Below are 17,220 nucleotides of genomic sequence, written 5' to 3'. Positions count from 1 at the left end.
AATTTAACTGAAGACAAGAGTTGGGGGGTGGTTTCCCTCTTTATTTATCTCTAGGTGTTATTTTTTTTATATTACCCTTCTGCCTAACCCCTCCTCACACCTATTACCCTTACTTGAATCTCCCCCACTCATGATCTCCACAGAATCCCTATCGAGTTCTAGATGTTCTTGTCATGGTTGCAATTGTGCCCACTTGTGGCACAGATATGAAGAGTGCGAGCCACTGAGGCAGGCTACCTGCTTTCAAAGCCCCATCTCCCACTTGCCAGCTGTGAAATCTTGGGCTTTTTCCCTGCCTCAATTTCCATATCTCTAGAATGGGGGTAATAACAATAACTACCTCATAGAGTTGGCGTGAGGATCCAATAAGATCATCCATGAAAAGTCCCTGGACTAAGATTGGGCATTTGGTCACTGTTACTAAATATCAACACTATTATTCTCACTCCAGAGCCTCCCAGACCTCTACAGAAAAAAAAAATAAATAAGCTTGAGCTACACTCTTCTTGATGGGAAATGAGCGTTGGTGAGCATAATTCACTGTGGTCATATTTCCATTTATTACTTTCAGCATTAAAATGTTGTTTGAATGAAAATTGCATTTGCATTTATAAGAAGTTTGATAAACATCAGCATTTCCAACCTACCTGACTCACATCTAGGGCATAAGCTTTCTTTACCTGTGATGTATGTACCTGTGACCTCTGCTCAGACCTGATGGCAGCAAGCCACCCAGCGGGAAATGAAGCTTTTCAATCTCAGACTTGGCAAACCTCAGCCTAGACTGTGACTGCATAAGCTAAGCGAAAGAGGGGTCAAGGGGGGGGGCACTCATTCAGCACCTTGAACTGTGTGCATTGCCTTGGTATGGGATCTCAGAGACTTACCTGGTATCCATTTACCTCTGTGTGGGGAGAAAAGAGTGCATACTAATTAGCCTGCTTGTAAAATATGGGACAAGTAGAGGCAAGTCTATCCTAGAACTGAATCTTATGTAAATAATTTTTCTGTCTTCTCAGACAGCTCAGCTCTCTCAAGCCAGCGGAGTAGTTTCCCGACTTCCTTTTGGACCAGCTCTTACCAGCCCCCATCTGCACCCTGCCTGGGGGGTGTTCATCCTGACTTCCAGGTCACTGCACCCCCTGGCACCTTTCCCACAGCTGACCCCAGCCCCTGGCCGGGACATGCGCTGCATCAGACTGGCCCGGCCCCTCCCCCTCCCGCGTCCGAGTCCTGGCACTACCCTTTGGCATCTCAGGTGAGCCCGTCCTACAGCCACATGCACGACGTGTACCTGCGGCACCGCCACCCGCATGCCCACATGCACCACCGCCATCACCACCACCACCACCACCCTTCTGCTGGCCCTGCCCTGGATCCATCCTACGGGCCCCTGCTGATGCCATCAGTGCGCACGGCCAGGATACCTGCTCCCCAGTGTGACATCACAAAGACAGATCCGACTACAGTCACCACTGCTACCTCAGCGTGGGCCGGAGCCTTTCATGGAACCGTGGACTTAGTGCCAAGTGTGGGGTTTGAAACAGGTGAGCTGGGAAATTTCCTCCTTTCCGTAAAAAGAAGGAACAGTAAAGACATACGTATAAAAATGCGGAGGATGTTTTTAAATACTTTGAAATATTTGTTCTCTTCTATGTAAAACTGAGCGTTGACAACACGTTTATAGAACTAAGCACTTTGCAATAATTCCGGCGCTCTTGCAGGAAATGGGTGACTAGCTTGAGGGAGGTGTCAGAACTTTTCTCCCATTTCTGCAACTAGTAATCTCTCCCTTTGAATGGGGATCTCTACTACCTCATGTTCACAAAGAATTGAACACATTCTTTAAATCTCCCCTGTCCCTGTGCTCTATACCACGTATCACGCCGAATAGAATTCAGAAGTAGTGTGCTTCGGTAATTTTACCTTCTCTCCTTTTGTCAGGTCTTACTTAGGATTTATAAAACTACTTTCTGCAATATAACCCATGGAATATAATCATGGTCTTTTGAAAAGAATTGGGGAACATATTTTAAAGGAATAGATTTCCCTTGTCTTCCTTCCCTTCCCCTTCCCTTCCTTTACCTTCTCCCCCTCCCTCTCTTTCTCTCTCTCTCTGTTTTAAATAGCACGAGACTTAAAAGACTACTATAAAGTTTGTATTCAACAGATTTCGATAAAATTGGTAGGGTAAATGTTTCTTCACCGAGCATTCAGCTCCTCTCTGGAATTCACTCGTTCTGAAGGTCATGGTGTTAAATGTTTGATCTTGGGTTTTAGATCAGACTACTCATATTAATAGTATTAATGGTTTGAGTTCACAAAAATCAGAGGCATCAGCGTCTCAAATACAAATCAAGTCATTGATTACATCCCCAGAGTTTACATGCCAAAGTCACCCACCTCCACCTCCAATCCCAGGTTCTTTTCCTGGAATACTTTGTGACATATTAGGATTTTCTTCCCAGAAGTTTAAAGAAGCTCATTCTTTTCTTGGTTTTCTAGTTTTCCTTAGTTTTATTCTTAGTGTGCAAGGTCTTTCACCTGAATGCTGGTTCACAGCACACGACTCCCCAGAGTAATCATTAGTTGCATTCACCCTGACATAAGTGAACATTCTTATTTTGGTTAATTGGTTCTCCGCTGAGCTTCCCAGTGTTGCTTGTTGTTTAAACTCACCCGTTTCAGCATCTTATGAAGTCCCTGGCTTTAAGCTGCTTTTCTAAACAAACTATCGGGGTACTTGATTTCTCTCTCTCTACGAGAAGAGAACATGATGGGGCTAATCACCACACACTTCCTTTCTTTGCCGCGTACTACGCAGGATGAAGGCAGTTCTTATGTGGTTTGATGCCTGGGGCCGGATGGGATTAGAGTCCCAGTTTGGTACCTGCCATCACAAGTGGCCAGTCTCTGGAAGCTCTTCCCTATCTCACTTCTGGGGTACCTGTGTGGCCAGAGCTAACAGCACTCTTAGCAGGTTTAGGAAATATTCTCTCCTTTCTTAGTCAGTCCGGGCTGCTATAACAGAATGCCATACCCTGGGTGGCTTACATGACACACATTTAGTTCTCACAGTGCTGGAGGCTGGAAAGTCCGAGAGCAAGGTGCCGACACATTCAGGGTCTGGTGAGGGCCAACTTGCTGCTTCATGGACATGGTCTTCTCAGTGTGTCCTCAGCTGGTGGAAGAGACAAGGGAAATCTCTGGGCTCTCTTTTATAAGGGCACTAATCCCACTGAAGAAGGCTCTGCTTTCATGACCTAATCCTTCCCTAAGCACGTCCTGCCTCCTCATCCCATCACTTTGGGGGTTAGCATTTAACATATGAACTTTGGGAGGGTCACAGACGTTCAGTCTATATACTGTGCTTTCCATAACGTAAAGGGGAAAAGGGACATGACTGCCTGTTGCTCTCTGTTTCTACTTCTCTGTCATCTGCTACCTATTTTTGCACTCCTTATTTTTGGTGGGAGCTTTATTCAGCTACTCATAGTTTGGAATTTTGACTTGAAATAATCTCTTCAGGATGAAAAGGCATCCTGCTTTTTGGAAGTGGAGGAGAGAGGATTTTTGTTCTTTTTGGAAAACCTGCAGTGGGCCCATGTGGGTCTAATATAAGTAGTTCTTAATACCCACTGAGCTGTGAATTAACATTTATTGAGTACCTACATATCAGGTATTGCCAGAGGCACTTTATTTATATTATCGCTTTTGATTCTTAAACTTAATCTGCGTTGGATGTACCTAGATTCATTAACAAGAAGGAAACAAAGCTCAGTTTTCCTATTTGAAAACTACTTCTTAAATCTAAAATGCCCAAGTTGGATTTGAACTACAACCTACCCCAAATCTAAGAAGTTGCTGGGGTACCATCTCCCTGTAAATATAGGTAAATTTGACTATTAAGCCTATTAAATTAGACTGTTCATAATAAGGAATGAAGGTTTACCTATTGGAAATACATAGTGCTAACCTAAAACCCTCATCTCTAACTCTTCCCAGAGAAAGAGAGATGTGATATTTGATAGGACTTCTGAGTTTAGGAGAAGAAAAGGAATACATATGGCTCAGCCCCTCCCCCAGTCTCTCTTTTGGGCCAGCACGCATGCAGAGAGGTGCACTTTGTCAGTGTGGTTTAGGATGATGATAGATTCACCTCTGTCCCGTAGTTTTGATCCAACTGAGAAAACAAAGACTCAAGGAATAAAGCAGATAAAGGTCACATCATTGGCATAATCATTGATCAGGCTGAACTGGAGATCCTCGATTCGGTTTACTCCCACAATTGGACTTCTAGTATCTTCCCCTAAGGTTAGATTCTAGGAGATTCAACCCTAGAAGAAATTTAGACTTCAGAGAAGATTTCCTTAGACCTCTTCCTTGTCACATAGTTTAAAGCCTCATTACTGTGAAAAGAGATTGATGGTTGCTCAGATTTGCCTTGAAAAGCACGGTCTGAGGCATGAACCTGATGTGCCTACCCTGCAAAGGACAGAAGCAGGAGGAGCATGCGCCTCTCTGCATGGGTGCCTGCCCAAAAGAGGACTGGGGGAGGGGCTGAGCCATATGTATTCCTTTTCTTCTCCTAAACTCAGAAGTCCTATCAAATATCACATCTCTCTCTCTCTGGGAAGAGTTAGAGAGGAGTGTTTTAGGTCAGTTTCCCCCGGGAAACAGACTCTAAGATGCAGATTTGATTGTAGACAATTTATGGGGTAGAGTTCTCAGGGAAACATCTTTGTGCAATGAGAGAATTGGGCAAGAGAAGTCTCACTATGATTATGTTCAACTGAGCTTTGGTGGATTCTGTAAGGAGCTCTGGAGTTGGGGTGGTACTTTTTAATTGTCCTACTTTAAGTCAAGGTGGATGGGCTTTTATACATCTGCATTGATCAGTAACTAGATGTGTTTCTCTGGAAAGGGGACTTGACGTCAGGCAAAGTGACTTTATTCTGCTGAGGCAATTCCCAAGTCTCAACACGTAATGGGGAGGGATCTGATGGCCCACCGCAGTATCCACTGTAGGGGAACTAAAGAATAGTAGCTACCCTTCCACTTTTCTAACCACTTTAAAAGAACAAAAGTTTCTGTGTCATATGCCCAAGCCAAGAAGGTAGGAGAGTTGAAAAGAATGCGAGGTGGGTTCCTCTCCATACAGGCTACGCAAAGTTGACTGGACCAGGTAGTCCCAAAACAGTGGCTTAGCTCAGGACTCAGCATCAACACTGGTGGCTACTGAGCAGGGGAGGGAAGAGCTTGTATTCAGGTGATACAGGTCTGAAACTGCTCGACGTGCAGATACCAAGGCCACCAAAATGTAGGTCATTTTCACATTCCATTAGGAGGCAAATAAATTAATCCAACCATGTTGAGAGCGTTTTCGTAAAGAATATGGCATTTTCATCAGTAGGGGAAAGGTTTAATAATTTTAGGTGCATTTTTATTTTGCAGCCATGTAAAGAAATTAAGGAAATCTGGAAGGTTCAAAACGATATAATGCTTAGTGACAAAGGAAGTTTTAGAGTATCATGTATGGTATAATCCAAGAGTCAGCAAAAGTTTTCAATAAAGGGCCTGATAGAAATATTCAGTGCTTTGCAGGGTCACTATCTCTGTTGCCACTATTCAACTCTGCTTTTATAGAGTAGTGTTTATAGCCACAGACAAAACTTAGATAAATGAAGATGTCTGTGTCCCAATAAAACTTCACTGTTGGACACTGAGATTTGAATTTTATTTGTCATGAAATGCTACTCTTCTTTTTGTATTCCTTTCTTTCTCAGTCATGTAAAAATATAAATCCCATCCTTCTACTCTTAGCTCATGGGCTATATATAAACAAAAGTGAGTGTGATTTGGCCTGTGGGCTAGAGTTTGCTGGCCTCAAGTATAGTTCCATATGTATCACTCTTATCTGTGTACACCCACACATATGCATGTGTGTGCCTGCGCTCCCGCAATAAAAATTATCTGGAAGCGTATATCACAACTTTTAATGGTCATTGCTCCTGGCAATTAGTGTGTGGTCTGAGCTTTGAAGCCAGACTGCCTGGTTTTATAAGCCCTGCTCTATCACTTAGTAGCTGCAGGACTTTGTGCAAATTACTTAACCCCCTTGGTGCCTCAAATTCCTTATCTTTAAAAGATGCTTCATTGGGTTGTATTGAGGATTAAATGAATTAATGAAGTAAAACATTTGCCAATGTGCTCTGCAGATAATAGGTACTCTATAAATTTTAGCTTTCAAGGGAAGGTGATCAGACCCCTACTTTTTGTAGCTTTAAAAATATATTATTGATGGGGTACCTGGCTGGCTCAGTAGGTGGAGCTTGTGACTGTTGATCTTGGGATTGTGAGTTTGAGCCCCATGTTGGGTGTAGAGATCACTTAAATTAAATCTTTAAAAAAATATATTATTGAGGGGTACCAGGGTGGCTCAGTCAGTTAAGCCTCTGACTTTTGATTTTGGCTTGGGTCATAATCTCAGGGTTGTGGGATCGAGCCCCGCATCGGGCTCTGCTCTGGGCATGAAGTCTGCTTGGGATTCTTTCCCTCTGCCCCTGCCCACCGTGCTCTTTCTCTCTCTCAAATAAATAAGTAAATCTTTATATATATATATATATACACACACACATATATATATACATATATATATATACATATAAGCTATGTTTTACATATCATATGCTTTACCATTTTAAAGTGTACCATTCAGTGGTTTTAGTACATTCATGATGTTGTGCAACCATCCCCACTAATTCCAGAACATTCCCATCACCTCAACAAGAAATCCTTATATCTTAGAAATATAAAATATATCCCCAATATATATTCCTTCTTCCTGTGCCCTGGCAACCATTAATCTACTTTCTGTCTCCATGGATATTTCTACTTTGGACATTTCATATGAATGTAGTCATACAGTATGTGGCCTTTTATATCTTCTCTCTTTCACTTAGCCTGTGTTTTCTAGATTCATCCATGTTGCATGTATCAGAACTTCATTCCTTTTTAGGAGTAGATACTATTCTATTGTATGGATATAGCACATTTTGTTTATCCATTCATTCATCGATTTGTTCCTACTTTTTGGCTAATACTAATGATGCTGTTATGAACACTCATGTACTGGTATTTCTTTTTTTTTTTTTTTTTAAAGATTTTATTTATTTATTTGAGAGAGAGAGAGCACATGAGAGGGGTTAGGGTCAGAGGGAGAAGCAGACTCCCCGCTGAGCAGGGAGCCCGATGCGGGACTCGATCCAGGGACTCCAGGATCATGACCTGAGCCGAAGGCAGTTGCCCAACCAACTGAGCCACCCAGGCGCCCCCATGTACTGGTATTTCTGTGAATTGATGCTCTCAATTCTTTTGGGAATGTACCTAGGGGTGAAATTATGGGGTTGAGCGAGAACTTTACTTTTTATTTTATATACTTCTATATTTCCTGATTTTATCTTTTTTTTTTTTAAAGATGCAAAGCTTCTTTTTTTTTTTTTTTAAAGATTTTATTTATTTATTTGAGGGAGAGAGAGCACATGAGAGGGGTTAGGGTCAGAGGGAGAAGCAGACTCCCCGCCAAGCAGGGAGCCCGATGCGGGACTCGATCCAGGGACTCCAGGATCATGACCTGAGCCGAAGGCGGTCGCCCAACCAACTGAGCCACCCAGGCGCCCCCATGTACTGGTATTTCTGTGAATTGATGCTCTCAATTCTTTTGGGAATGTACCTAGGGGTGAAATTATGGGGTTGAGCGAGAACTTTACTTTTTATTTTATATACTTCTATATTTCCTGATTTTATCTTTTTTTTTTTAAAGATGCAAAGCTTCTTTTTTTTTTTTTTTAAAGATTTTATTTATTTATTTGAGAGAGAGAGAATGAGAGAGAGCACATGAGAGGGGGGAGGGTCAGAGGGAGAAGCAGACTCCCTGCCGAGCAGGGAGCCCGATGCGGGACTCGATCCAGGGACTCCAGGATCATGACCTGAGCCGAAGGCAGTTGCTTAACCAACTGAGCCACCCAGGCGCCCTCCTGATTTTATCTTATTATTAGATATGCACATATAAGTAAGATCTATCTCTATTACGCTCAGATATTTTACAATGACATTAAGTAAATTCTGTTCTAGTATTCACCTTTCAGTGGCCATAACCATACAATTCATTTCACTGAAATGCTGTCATTCTTATTTCCTGTTATTGCCAATAATTTACTTAATGTAAAATATACAATGTAATTCATCCCAACCAGTTTGAATTAATTTTGCAAGTAAAGATTTGTTCATGAGGCCTTTTTACTGAAATACAAAGTTGATTTTATTTATAAGTTTCACTTCATCCACTATATTTAAATTTACCAAAAGGAAAAAGGGTCATGCTTTGTGGTATGATTTCTTCTCTATAAACACAAGCTGCTCATGGCTTGAGATTGTTTTCATCAGCCGAGCCACAGATTTATTTTTCTTAGGATTTCTCATGTTATTTTAGCTACAATTTTGTTACAAATTTATTTATCTATTTTTTTACTTTGAGGAATGCCATAATCACTCAATATAAAATACACATAAATGGTTTCTTTTTGCTAAAATACATTAAGTAGCCTAACATTAGAAAACAAAACAAAACAACATTCCCTACTATAACACAGGCTTGGGAAATCTAGATCTAAAAGGGAATTAATATATGTTGATGTATCTTCTGGCTTCTTAAAAAATTTGTCATATAAGCATTAGCCATACATTTGCATAAGTAGTAGATTTGATAAGGAAATTATTATATGATTCTGCCCCAAACTATGATTATAGGTAGATATTAAACAGTATCTGGTTTATCTCTCAGTAATGAGCATATCTTCAGTTATTGAATGAAATCAAGAATATGTATTACAGGATGGGACATTGACCCTTGTTAGGCAGAAAAGCAAAACTACAATAGCCACTAGATCTTAAAATAACTTGCTGGATACAGGCTGTGAAATTTTCCATAGGTATAAGAAACTACGTTTCTAGTATTCCCTCAGATGTTAAGGCATAAACGGAATTATTTCTGAAGAGACTTTCATAATAATGGCCTTCATTAACCTGTGAATAGAATTACTCTGTTAAGAAGCCTGGACAACATTCTTTGAGAACTTAAATTTTGATAATGGATACGGAGCACTGGGCACCAATGGGGAAGTTAGGAGTAATCAAATGTCCTTTTTATCTATTTTTTTTCTCTCCACAAACACTTGCTGTCTGATAATATTATGAAAGAATCAGCCTACATGTTTTTTTGAAATTTTTTATGGTATAAGGCCTGTAAACTACATTTTACAAAATGCATTTAATTTGAATCCTCTAACCTGAATATTTTGTGAAAGGGACCTCATTCACAAAAGGCAAAAATTGTATTTTAAAGCCATGTAAAGTATTATTGCTCAAAATTGTTATATAGTGTTCCCTTTGAAATAGGCTAATCAAATGACTTCAGTTGTTAAGAACACGGTGGTCAGTCTTGTTCAATACTATGTGGATGCTTTATGCTGCAATCCATGAGGAGAAACATCTGTATCTTTATTTTATCAAATACAGGAAATAGAAAGCAGGATGAAAAGTAGCTAGTGAACTAGAGCAGCAAATAGAGAGGCAGTTTCTCTCCATGAAAGAGAGATGGACATCAAGTTACCACTTGCTTTTCCATTCATCCTGTAACTTTGCCATCTCTCTAGATCACATCTCAAGACCTGTGCTTTCTTGTACGTGGTCTGGAGCTGACAAGCCTGGGCAACAAAGATTGTGATTGCATGAAAGTTCTCAAAAATAACCATGCTAAACTATTTTAACATCCCCTTGTAAAATGTTACTAATTTTTGAATTTCGCTGGGGATATCAAAGGGATACAAATCATGGAGCTTTATATCCATTGACCTCTTGGAAATCATTTCTCTCTCTAAACATATACATTTGCAAAAACAGACCATAGGAAACCAATAGTTACCAACCCAGTGCACTTGGGTATTTGTTTGATATCATAAAGCTCCAGTTCCGGGCTTTACAATGAGCGAGAAATGTGGTTAAGTTTGGACAGAAATCTTCAGAAAGCTACAGTAATAATTGAGAGGATAGTATGATTTATATAAATTATTAAAGCACTAAGGTAGTTTTTATTCTACAGAAGAAAGGACATCAAAGAAACATACATGATTGGTGCTCAACTAAAAACAGTTTCTTTCCTTTTCTCTTCACGCCTTCTCATGGAGCATATATAGTAGTTGTCTGAATTCTGGAGGCTGTGGGGTTAGGGACTTATTGAAGCCTTTCCTGACATTGTTAGTAATTTTTGTAAGTGATGAGGAAATTAGGAAATTTGCTGTAATCATGTTTTAAAATAGTATGGGCACAGAAGCTTACTTCTAATCATTTCATTTCAGCAGGTAGACATTTTAAATGGCATATGATATGGAAGCCAGCCCTGAGACTACGTGATTTTTCAGTGGTAATTATGCTATTCAATAAAAATTTACAGATTTCTGGATACTTACCTTGAGGACATCATCTAAATTAAGATAGTTAAGATGTCACAAAACAATAGTTGCAGATTAAAAAAAAAATGTATATGTTAGGATGTTTTTTGAACTATACTTTCTCTAGACTTTTTTAGAGTTTATGATTTGATAACAATAAAGACTAGTAATTAACAACTAATTGCTTAACACTTTCTGCAAACCTTTTTCTTTTTCTTTGGCATATGTCATAATCCTCTTTCCCACTGAGAGAAAAAAAAAAAAAAAACATCAAAGTTATGTTAAAATATTTACACACTCCTGAATGGTGTTAGTTGTATAGGGCTCATGTCCAGAATGACAATTTCGTGACCAGAAGGGTAATGGAAACCATCTTTGAAAGGCATGCAAAATGCCAGGAGACCCCAGCCAGAGAGTGAGATCTGCATGAAAAGTAACTGGATGGTGAGTCAGAGGGAGAAATGCATTCCAGAGCACTGCTGTCAGTTTCAAGTATCCATGGCTGGATTCCGTGGAGCCTTAATGAATTTCCCCTGCTCTCCCAGAGCCATGTAGATCTTGTCCATGCTGTCTTCCAGGCCTTACACCACTGAATGGTGCCATAATGTCACAATGCCCAAAGCATGGGGATTTTGTCTCATAGATCCTCCTCCTACTTTATGAAGCAAGTGCAGGAGCCTTCTGAGAGGGTTCCAGATGTTTCAGGATCATTTGCATAAGGATACAAATAATGGTGTGTGTTTGTGTGTGTGTGTGTGTAAAAGAGAAAGAGGCAAGAAGAGATGAGAGAGATTGATCTTATTAATAATTTACTAACCCCTCCCCCCTAGTCACTTAGGGGCTCATAAAAATGGTGGTCAGTCCAGAGAACTTTAATCTTTGCAGACAGGTAGAAATGTGTGTCTAGAGATATGTATGGGAGAAGCGGAGGACCAAAAAATAAATTCCAAGACCCACATCACCACTTAGCTGTATGATGTTGAGCAAGTCTCATAACCTGTGCATTCCTCCTCTTCGTTAGATGCAGAATGGAGATGATACTTATTCTGTTGCAACTGGGAGATTCCCGTGAACTACTGCACATGGTTGTGTTTCCTAGACAGTGCACATGAGGGAGAACTAAAGCTCTCATTATTCTTATTAAATACATAGCATTTCAAGCAGAAAACGAAATTCACACTGGAGATGTGAGACATCATGAATAATTGAGATGAAAGCCTTGAATGCCTCTGTTACTCCCTGACTCTACCTTAATTTGCTTCTGTTCTTGAAGAATACCTGTGAGATGGGGTGTCTGGGGGGCACACTCCATTGAGCATCAGACTCTTGGTTTTGGCTCAGGTCTGATCTGGGGGTCATGTGATCGAGCCTTGCATCGGGCTCCATGCTCAGTGTGGGGTCTGCTTGGGTTTCTGTCTCACTCTCCCTCTGCCCCTTCCCCCGTTCTCTCTCTCTCTTTCTCTCTCTCTCTCTCTCTCTAAAATAAATAAATAAAATCTTAAAAAAAAAAAAAAGAATAGTTTTGATATTGGCTAGAGCCAAATTTCCCAATACTGCTGTTTGCTGGTATAGGCCATACGGTGAAAACTGGGTGCTTTTGTATTGGTTGGGCAGACAGTGGGAGAGGTATAATAAAGAATCAAGAAGAAAAGGACTTGAAAGAGTATCAGGATGCGCATCTTCAAGACATTTTTAAACAAGTTTTTTTGTTTTTTGTTTTCCTGTCTATAACACTGCCTTGTGGAATGAGAGGGTACTAAAAAGTTGATCCTATCCCCTTGGATTTAAGTATTGTTGAGATGTTTGTCCTCATCACTCATATAGATCAAAAGGAAATTTTATGTGCAGAATGAGGCAATTAGACTACATATAATTAGACTCACCAAACTCCATTAATACATGCTAATCTTTAAAAGTTGTGAACTAAAAACTGATTGATTTTTCCACTGCAGTATTAACTTTGTAAACAAGTTTCTATTTATTGCTATATAAATTGGGTAGCATCTCTTGGTTTCTGAAATATTTTCCTAAGAACTGCAAGCAAAACTAGGCAATGCCATCATCTTTTGACTGTTTTCTTAAAGGACACCTCATCAACTAGTTATGGTTGGGAGTGGGTACTTTTTCAAACTACACCATGTCTTCCCGAGAGAAACGTATGTGTTCGTCTGAGAGGGGAGGTGTAGAGGTTGAAAAAAAATAAACAAACAAACTCCCAGGATATTCTAGTGTGACTCTGAATGGAGAACCACTCAAAGCATTAAAAGTCCTGTTTTAGGGTCAGTGTGTTTTATATTCACAAATTATCTTTTCAAGTAACGCTTTGCTCATATCATATCACATATTGGGGTACATCTAAAAGGAACAGCTCGAATGAAGAAATCTGTTTCAGACTCTCATTCCCAGACAGATTCCCATCAGTTTTCAAATAGGGTGCAAAGATTATATACAAAAATTCTATACGGCCTGCAGAATTTACAGATTCTTTTTATTCTCTTCCAGGCTGTCTAACTCTTCTCTTATTGTTCTGTTTATCAACAATATAAGATTTCACAAACAGCTGTCTGTGGCCAACATGTTGTGAATTCCTTGGCAAAAAGATGACCAAAAAAAGTCTTCTGAGGGACTGCTAGAGGCAAAATATGCCATTCTTTGTTTGCATACAGCCTGATATACTGTGTATTTACCTTCATAATTTTTGTCAACTATAAGCATGTATTATAATGCTTATTTTCACGGTTGCTTTGCCTGAGCAGCATCAGGTGATGCTTGGCATCTTCAGAATCTTTGAAGCCTTATTTATGTTTGTTTGGATTGGACAATCTCTTCTGGAAAATGTCAGAACAAGCTTGTGTTTATACCACATATAGGTAAGATGAGAAATTACTGATGTCAATGTAGAATTGATTGATATGCAACATATCTCATTCTTACCAAATATTTTCCCATATGTTTTACTCTAATGGAGAGATTGGTTCCTTAAATCAAATGGGTAGAAAAATACATTTGTATTTCTGCAGTTTTGAAGTAATTTTTAAAAAATTTGGAGTCTTTAAAAAACTCATCCTCCTAGGTACGGTGTTTCCTGTGTTGGTGTTGTGTCCCTAATTATGTTTTTATGGGTAAGCGATGAATCCAGATTAGCTCTTCCTCTGGTTGGATTATCTATTTTCTGGATCATAAAGCTGTCACTGCATAACCTAGAAACCTCTTTAAAGATGCATGTTTGGCTGCATTTGTTATCCAACAGATGTCTGGATAGTTAGAAACTCTTGAGAGTATTATAACTTGCGGTTTCAGTTACAATAAGTGATCCAAGCATTTTTTGGTCTTGCTCCTCTCTAGTTCTGGGAGAAAGTCTGTAGAAGAAATCACAGAGGGTATTCCATTTCACTCTTCCCCACTCCTCCTTTCCTTTATTCTTTGTCTCTGTCTTCAAAGTTTTGTTTTATTGTCTATATCTGCTTTTGGAATTGGTGAGCAGTGTCTATATTACATATCCTACCTCCTGGTCCCCAGTTTCTCTCACCTAAGGAGTGATCGAATTGATATTCAAATTTTGAGCACAGCAAATTGGACTATGATCCAAAACTACCCAACTCTTGTTATTTATATTTTATATTTGTCTGCGAAGTCAACTGTAAAATGACTGGTTCAGATTTGTAACTCCTGTCCTGAGGGTTTGAGCACTTGCCAGTTTCCCTTGCTAGCTGGCCATCTTACCTGCACACGTCTGAGGAAGTGGACGTCGCCGAAGGCAATGGCTGGCTATTGTACGCATAGGAAGGTTTGTGGTTTTGGAGGGAGGAAGGCGGTGAGAGGGCGGGCAGGCTGCCAGGGGAGCTTGCTGTCTGGGGCTGGGGAAACAGGAGCAGCGGGAAACACCTGGCCACTGACCCGCTTGCCGCCTGCGATGCTTGCCTCGGGTTCGCAGGCGCTGTGCTCCTGACAAAACGCAGTGAATCATGGTCTACGAGGTTCCATGGATTTTCCATTTCTACTCGTCTTTTGAATCTGAACTTAAAGATATTTTGGCCTGTTTAGACAGTTTTCACCTCATTGTTTCTGACAGTACTACTACACGGAAATTTTTAAGTCACTTCTAAATGTGCCTCGAGAAAACATCTTTATACACAGAAAGACATCCCTCTGCTAATAAATTATTTCACTGCCATAGTTAAGTATCTCTTACCATTGTTTTAGTGTGCAAGGGCTGTAATGATAAGAAGGTAATTGTAATTCAAGTGTCATAATAAATTTAATCTTTGGCCTGGTTCAAGAGAACATTTTGTTTGTGATGACTTTAAAAAGAATTATTGTCCAGCATTGAAGTACTAACTATGAAGACGCTTAATGCTCATCGAACTGACTGAAATATTTGTAAAATATGAGAAAAAAAATCCTTATGTACCTACTATACAAAAAGCACTTAGAAACTAATGAGGAAATTGCTTTCTTAAATGCACAGGAAACTGGCCAAAGATAAAACACAGAGGAAGAAATGCCATAATCACAGAATGTTTACCTTCACTAATGTGAAAGGAAATGCAAATCGAATTAGATACTTTTAATCTGTAATAATAAGTAATGAAAAATGACATGAATATTTGTACAAAGTTGCTGAAACATTTAGCACTCACAACGAAATATGCAAATGTAAGTGTACATATATGCTGAGGTTCAGCAATTATATTAACATATTTTCAGGAAATTGTCTTATGTATCAAAATGTTCACATGGGTAACAAGTATATTTGTACACATGTGTGTTCCCAAATGATGTACATCTATAGAGAATTGGGTAATTTACACTACAGGGTAGAATAAATATTCTACATCCTTCCAGAAGGGTTCATCTGCATGTACTGACATGGAATAAAAGGTTTTCCAAGATAATATTGCTGGTGAAATAAGCATGGTATAGCATAGTATAAATAGTGGTATGACTATGTATGTACATCTAAAGTATACTCAGTGAGTTCTGTGGTGACAAGGGATGTTAGGTAGAACTTATACTTTCTAAATCCCCTGTAAATTGATATTAAGCAAGAAATCTCTGATGTTTCAAAATTTGAAAAAAAAAAATATGTTTTTAAAAAAGAATGAAGGGAGGTGTCCATGGTGGTTAAACATGTTTTAAATATTTACCTAAAATGAAATCATAGTTCCTGAATTGGGTAGCTCTCACTCTTATTTTTTCCCCCACTTTGTGTTTCCTCTACTTTTTGTTTCTCCTACTTAGTGTTAAGGTGCTATCCCCACGTAGATCTTATTTAGAAATTCTTAACTAGCATTTAAACTGATTGCCCTGGGGCTCAGACAAACAAATGCAGTTGTATGATCATTACCAATGATAATTTTATAAAGTAGGAGAAGATAATACAACTGTCTCTTGCATCACTTTGTGATCATTTGTCAATGTTTCAGTGTTAGATGTCAAATTGTTGGTTAAGGTTGGATATTTTGATATAGTATCCAACACAGTGTTGTATATACTTATATTTGTAATAAATATGACTTACTTTATTAAAGCAGGGATGAAGCAGGGGCTTCTTTTTTTTTTTAAATGTAGGAATAAGCTACCAGCTTCTTTTAGTCTAATGGCAAGCATTTTGATCCTAAAGAGTTTCTAGACTCTTAGAATCTATGAAATGAAGAATTTATATTTATGCATCTAAGTATTTCTTGACTTTCAGGTCGTAAAATATTCTACCCACACTTCAAGGTTTTATGTATGTTTTCTTCTTTTTTATCAGCAGCATGTTCCCCAGTGTATGGTTACCACATTACCTCTTTTATCTACAGCAATAAAATTAATTGGAAGCATGTTCAACTCGCTTAAGAGCTATAGTCAGTGGTGTTGTCAAGTGATTTGCTGACTTAGAAGCAGGACATGCTTTCCTAATGGATATGACTCTGAAAATCAAACATTCCCTAAAACTCAGATGTGCCAGAGTATAGTTTTTCAGCAACCTAAATTATTATTTATTTCTCCCCAATAGTAGAAAACTTAACCTTGTTAATTCTGAGTATTCTTAGTCCAACTTAATGGTATCTCCATTGCTCTATTTAGTACAATGTCCAATTTGGAATTGAAACCTCTTCTCAGATTCCATCCTCACCCTCTCCTTAGGTTTGCCTCTGTATTCCTAGAATCATTGTATCACAGAAACTGTCAATCAAGAGGTTGCTTCTTGCTTCATGATTTTGTCATTTCCTTCCTATCCTGGCCTTTGTTTCCAAACCTATCCCCCCACCCACTCTGTTTCTCAGTGCATTCTCTGTAGAGTGCTCCCCCAAGTGATGACCCATTTAAGTCAGGTTCAGCCTCTAGCGATTGTGATCCCTCCAACATTCTCAGTTGGGGTGACTGGTGTCATTTCTTCTGCTGTGGGGTACCCACATCATAGCCATTGGACATACTAGCAGGCCCACCAACATTTTCTCTGAGCTCACTCTTGTATCTTTTTTGGGGGTCCCACGGAAACTTTAGGATCTTTTTACAAGACACCTAAGAGTGGAGGGAAACGAGAGCAGGAAGTGTCCAGATCTTTCATCCTTAGATACACCCTGTTGCCATCTCTACTTCCTTATTCCCAGAGCCTTTTGTAAGAGGTGTACCTCTGGGGCTCCTGGCTGGTGCAGTTGGTTGAGTGTCTGACTCTTGGTTTGGGCTCAGGTCCTGATCTCAGGGTTGTGGGATGGAGCCCCGC

At 39.5% G+C, this 17,220-nt stretch overlaps 1 protein-coding gene across 6 annotated transcripts in view; it reads left to right on the top strand.

Moving 5' to 3' along the window:
- The window catches only part of VGLL3 (vestigial like family member 3), a 49,640-nt gene that overhangs the window by 22,105 nt on the left and 10,315 nt on the right, over positions 1-17,220 (top strand). For 4 of the 6 annotated variants that reach the window (XM_078059716.1, XM_078059680.1, XM_078059847.1 and 1 more), the window contains exons 3-4: positions 1,020-1,547; positions 10,416-14,782. In XM_078059716.1, coding sequence (XP_077915842.1) covers positions 1,020-1,547; positions 10,416-10,531 — 644 coding nt within the window. In that variant the 3' untranslated portion in view covers positions 10,532-14,782. Of the gene's footprint in view, positions 1-1,019; positions 1,548-10,415; positions 14,783-17,220 lie in introns of those variants that run through there. The other 2 variants (XM_036075010.2, XM_078059756.1) reach the window with 1 other exon arrangement.

The sequence above is a fragment of the Halichoerus grypus genome, chromosome 1 (assembly GCF_964656455.1).
Source record: "Halichoerus grypus chromosome 1, mHalGry1.hap1.1, whole genome shotgun sequence".
Classification (NCBI taxonomy): Eukaryota; Metazoa; Chordata; class Mammalia; order Carnivora; family Phocidae; genus Halichoerus; species Halichoerus grypus.
The sequence above is the reverse complement of the archived record's forward strand: the minus strand, read 5'-3'. Positions and strand labels throughout refer to the sequence as shown.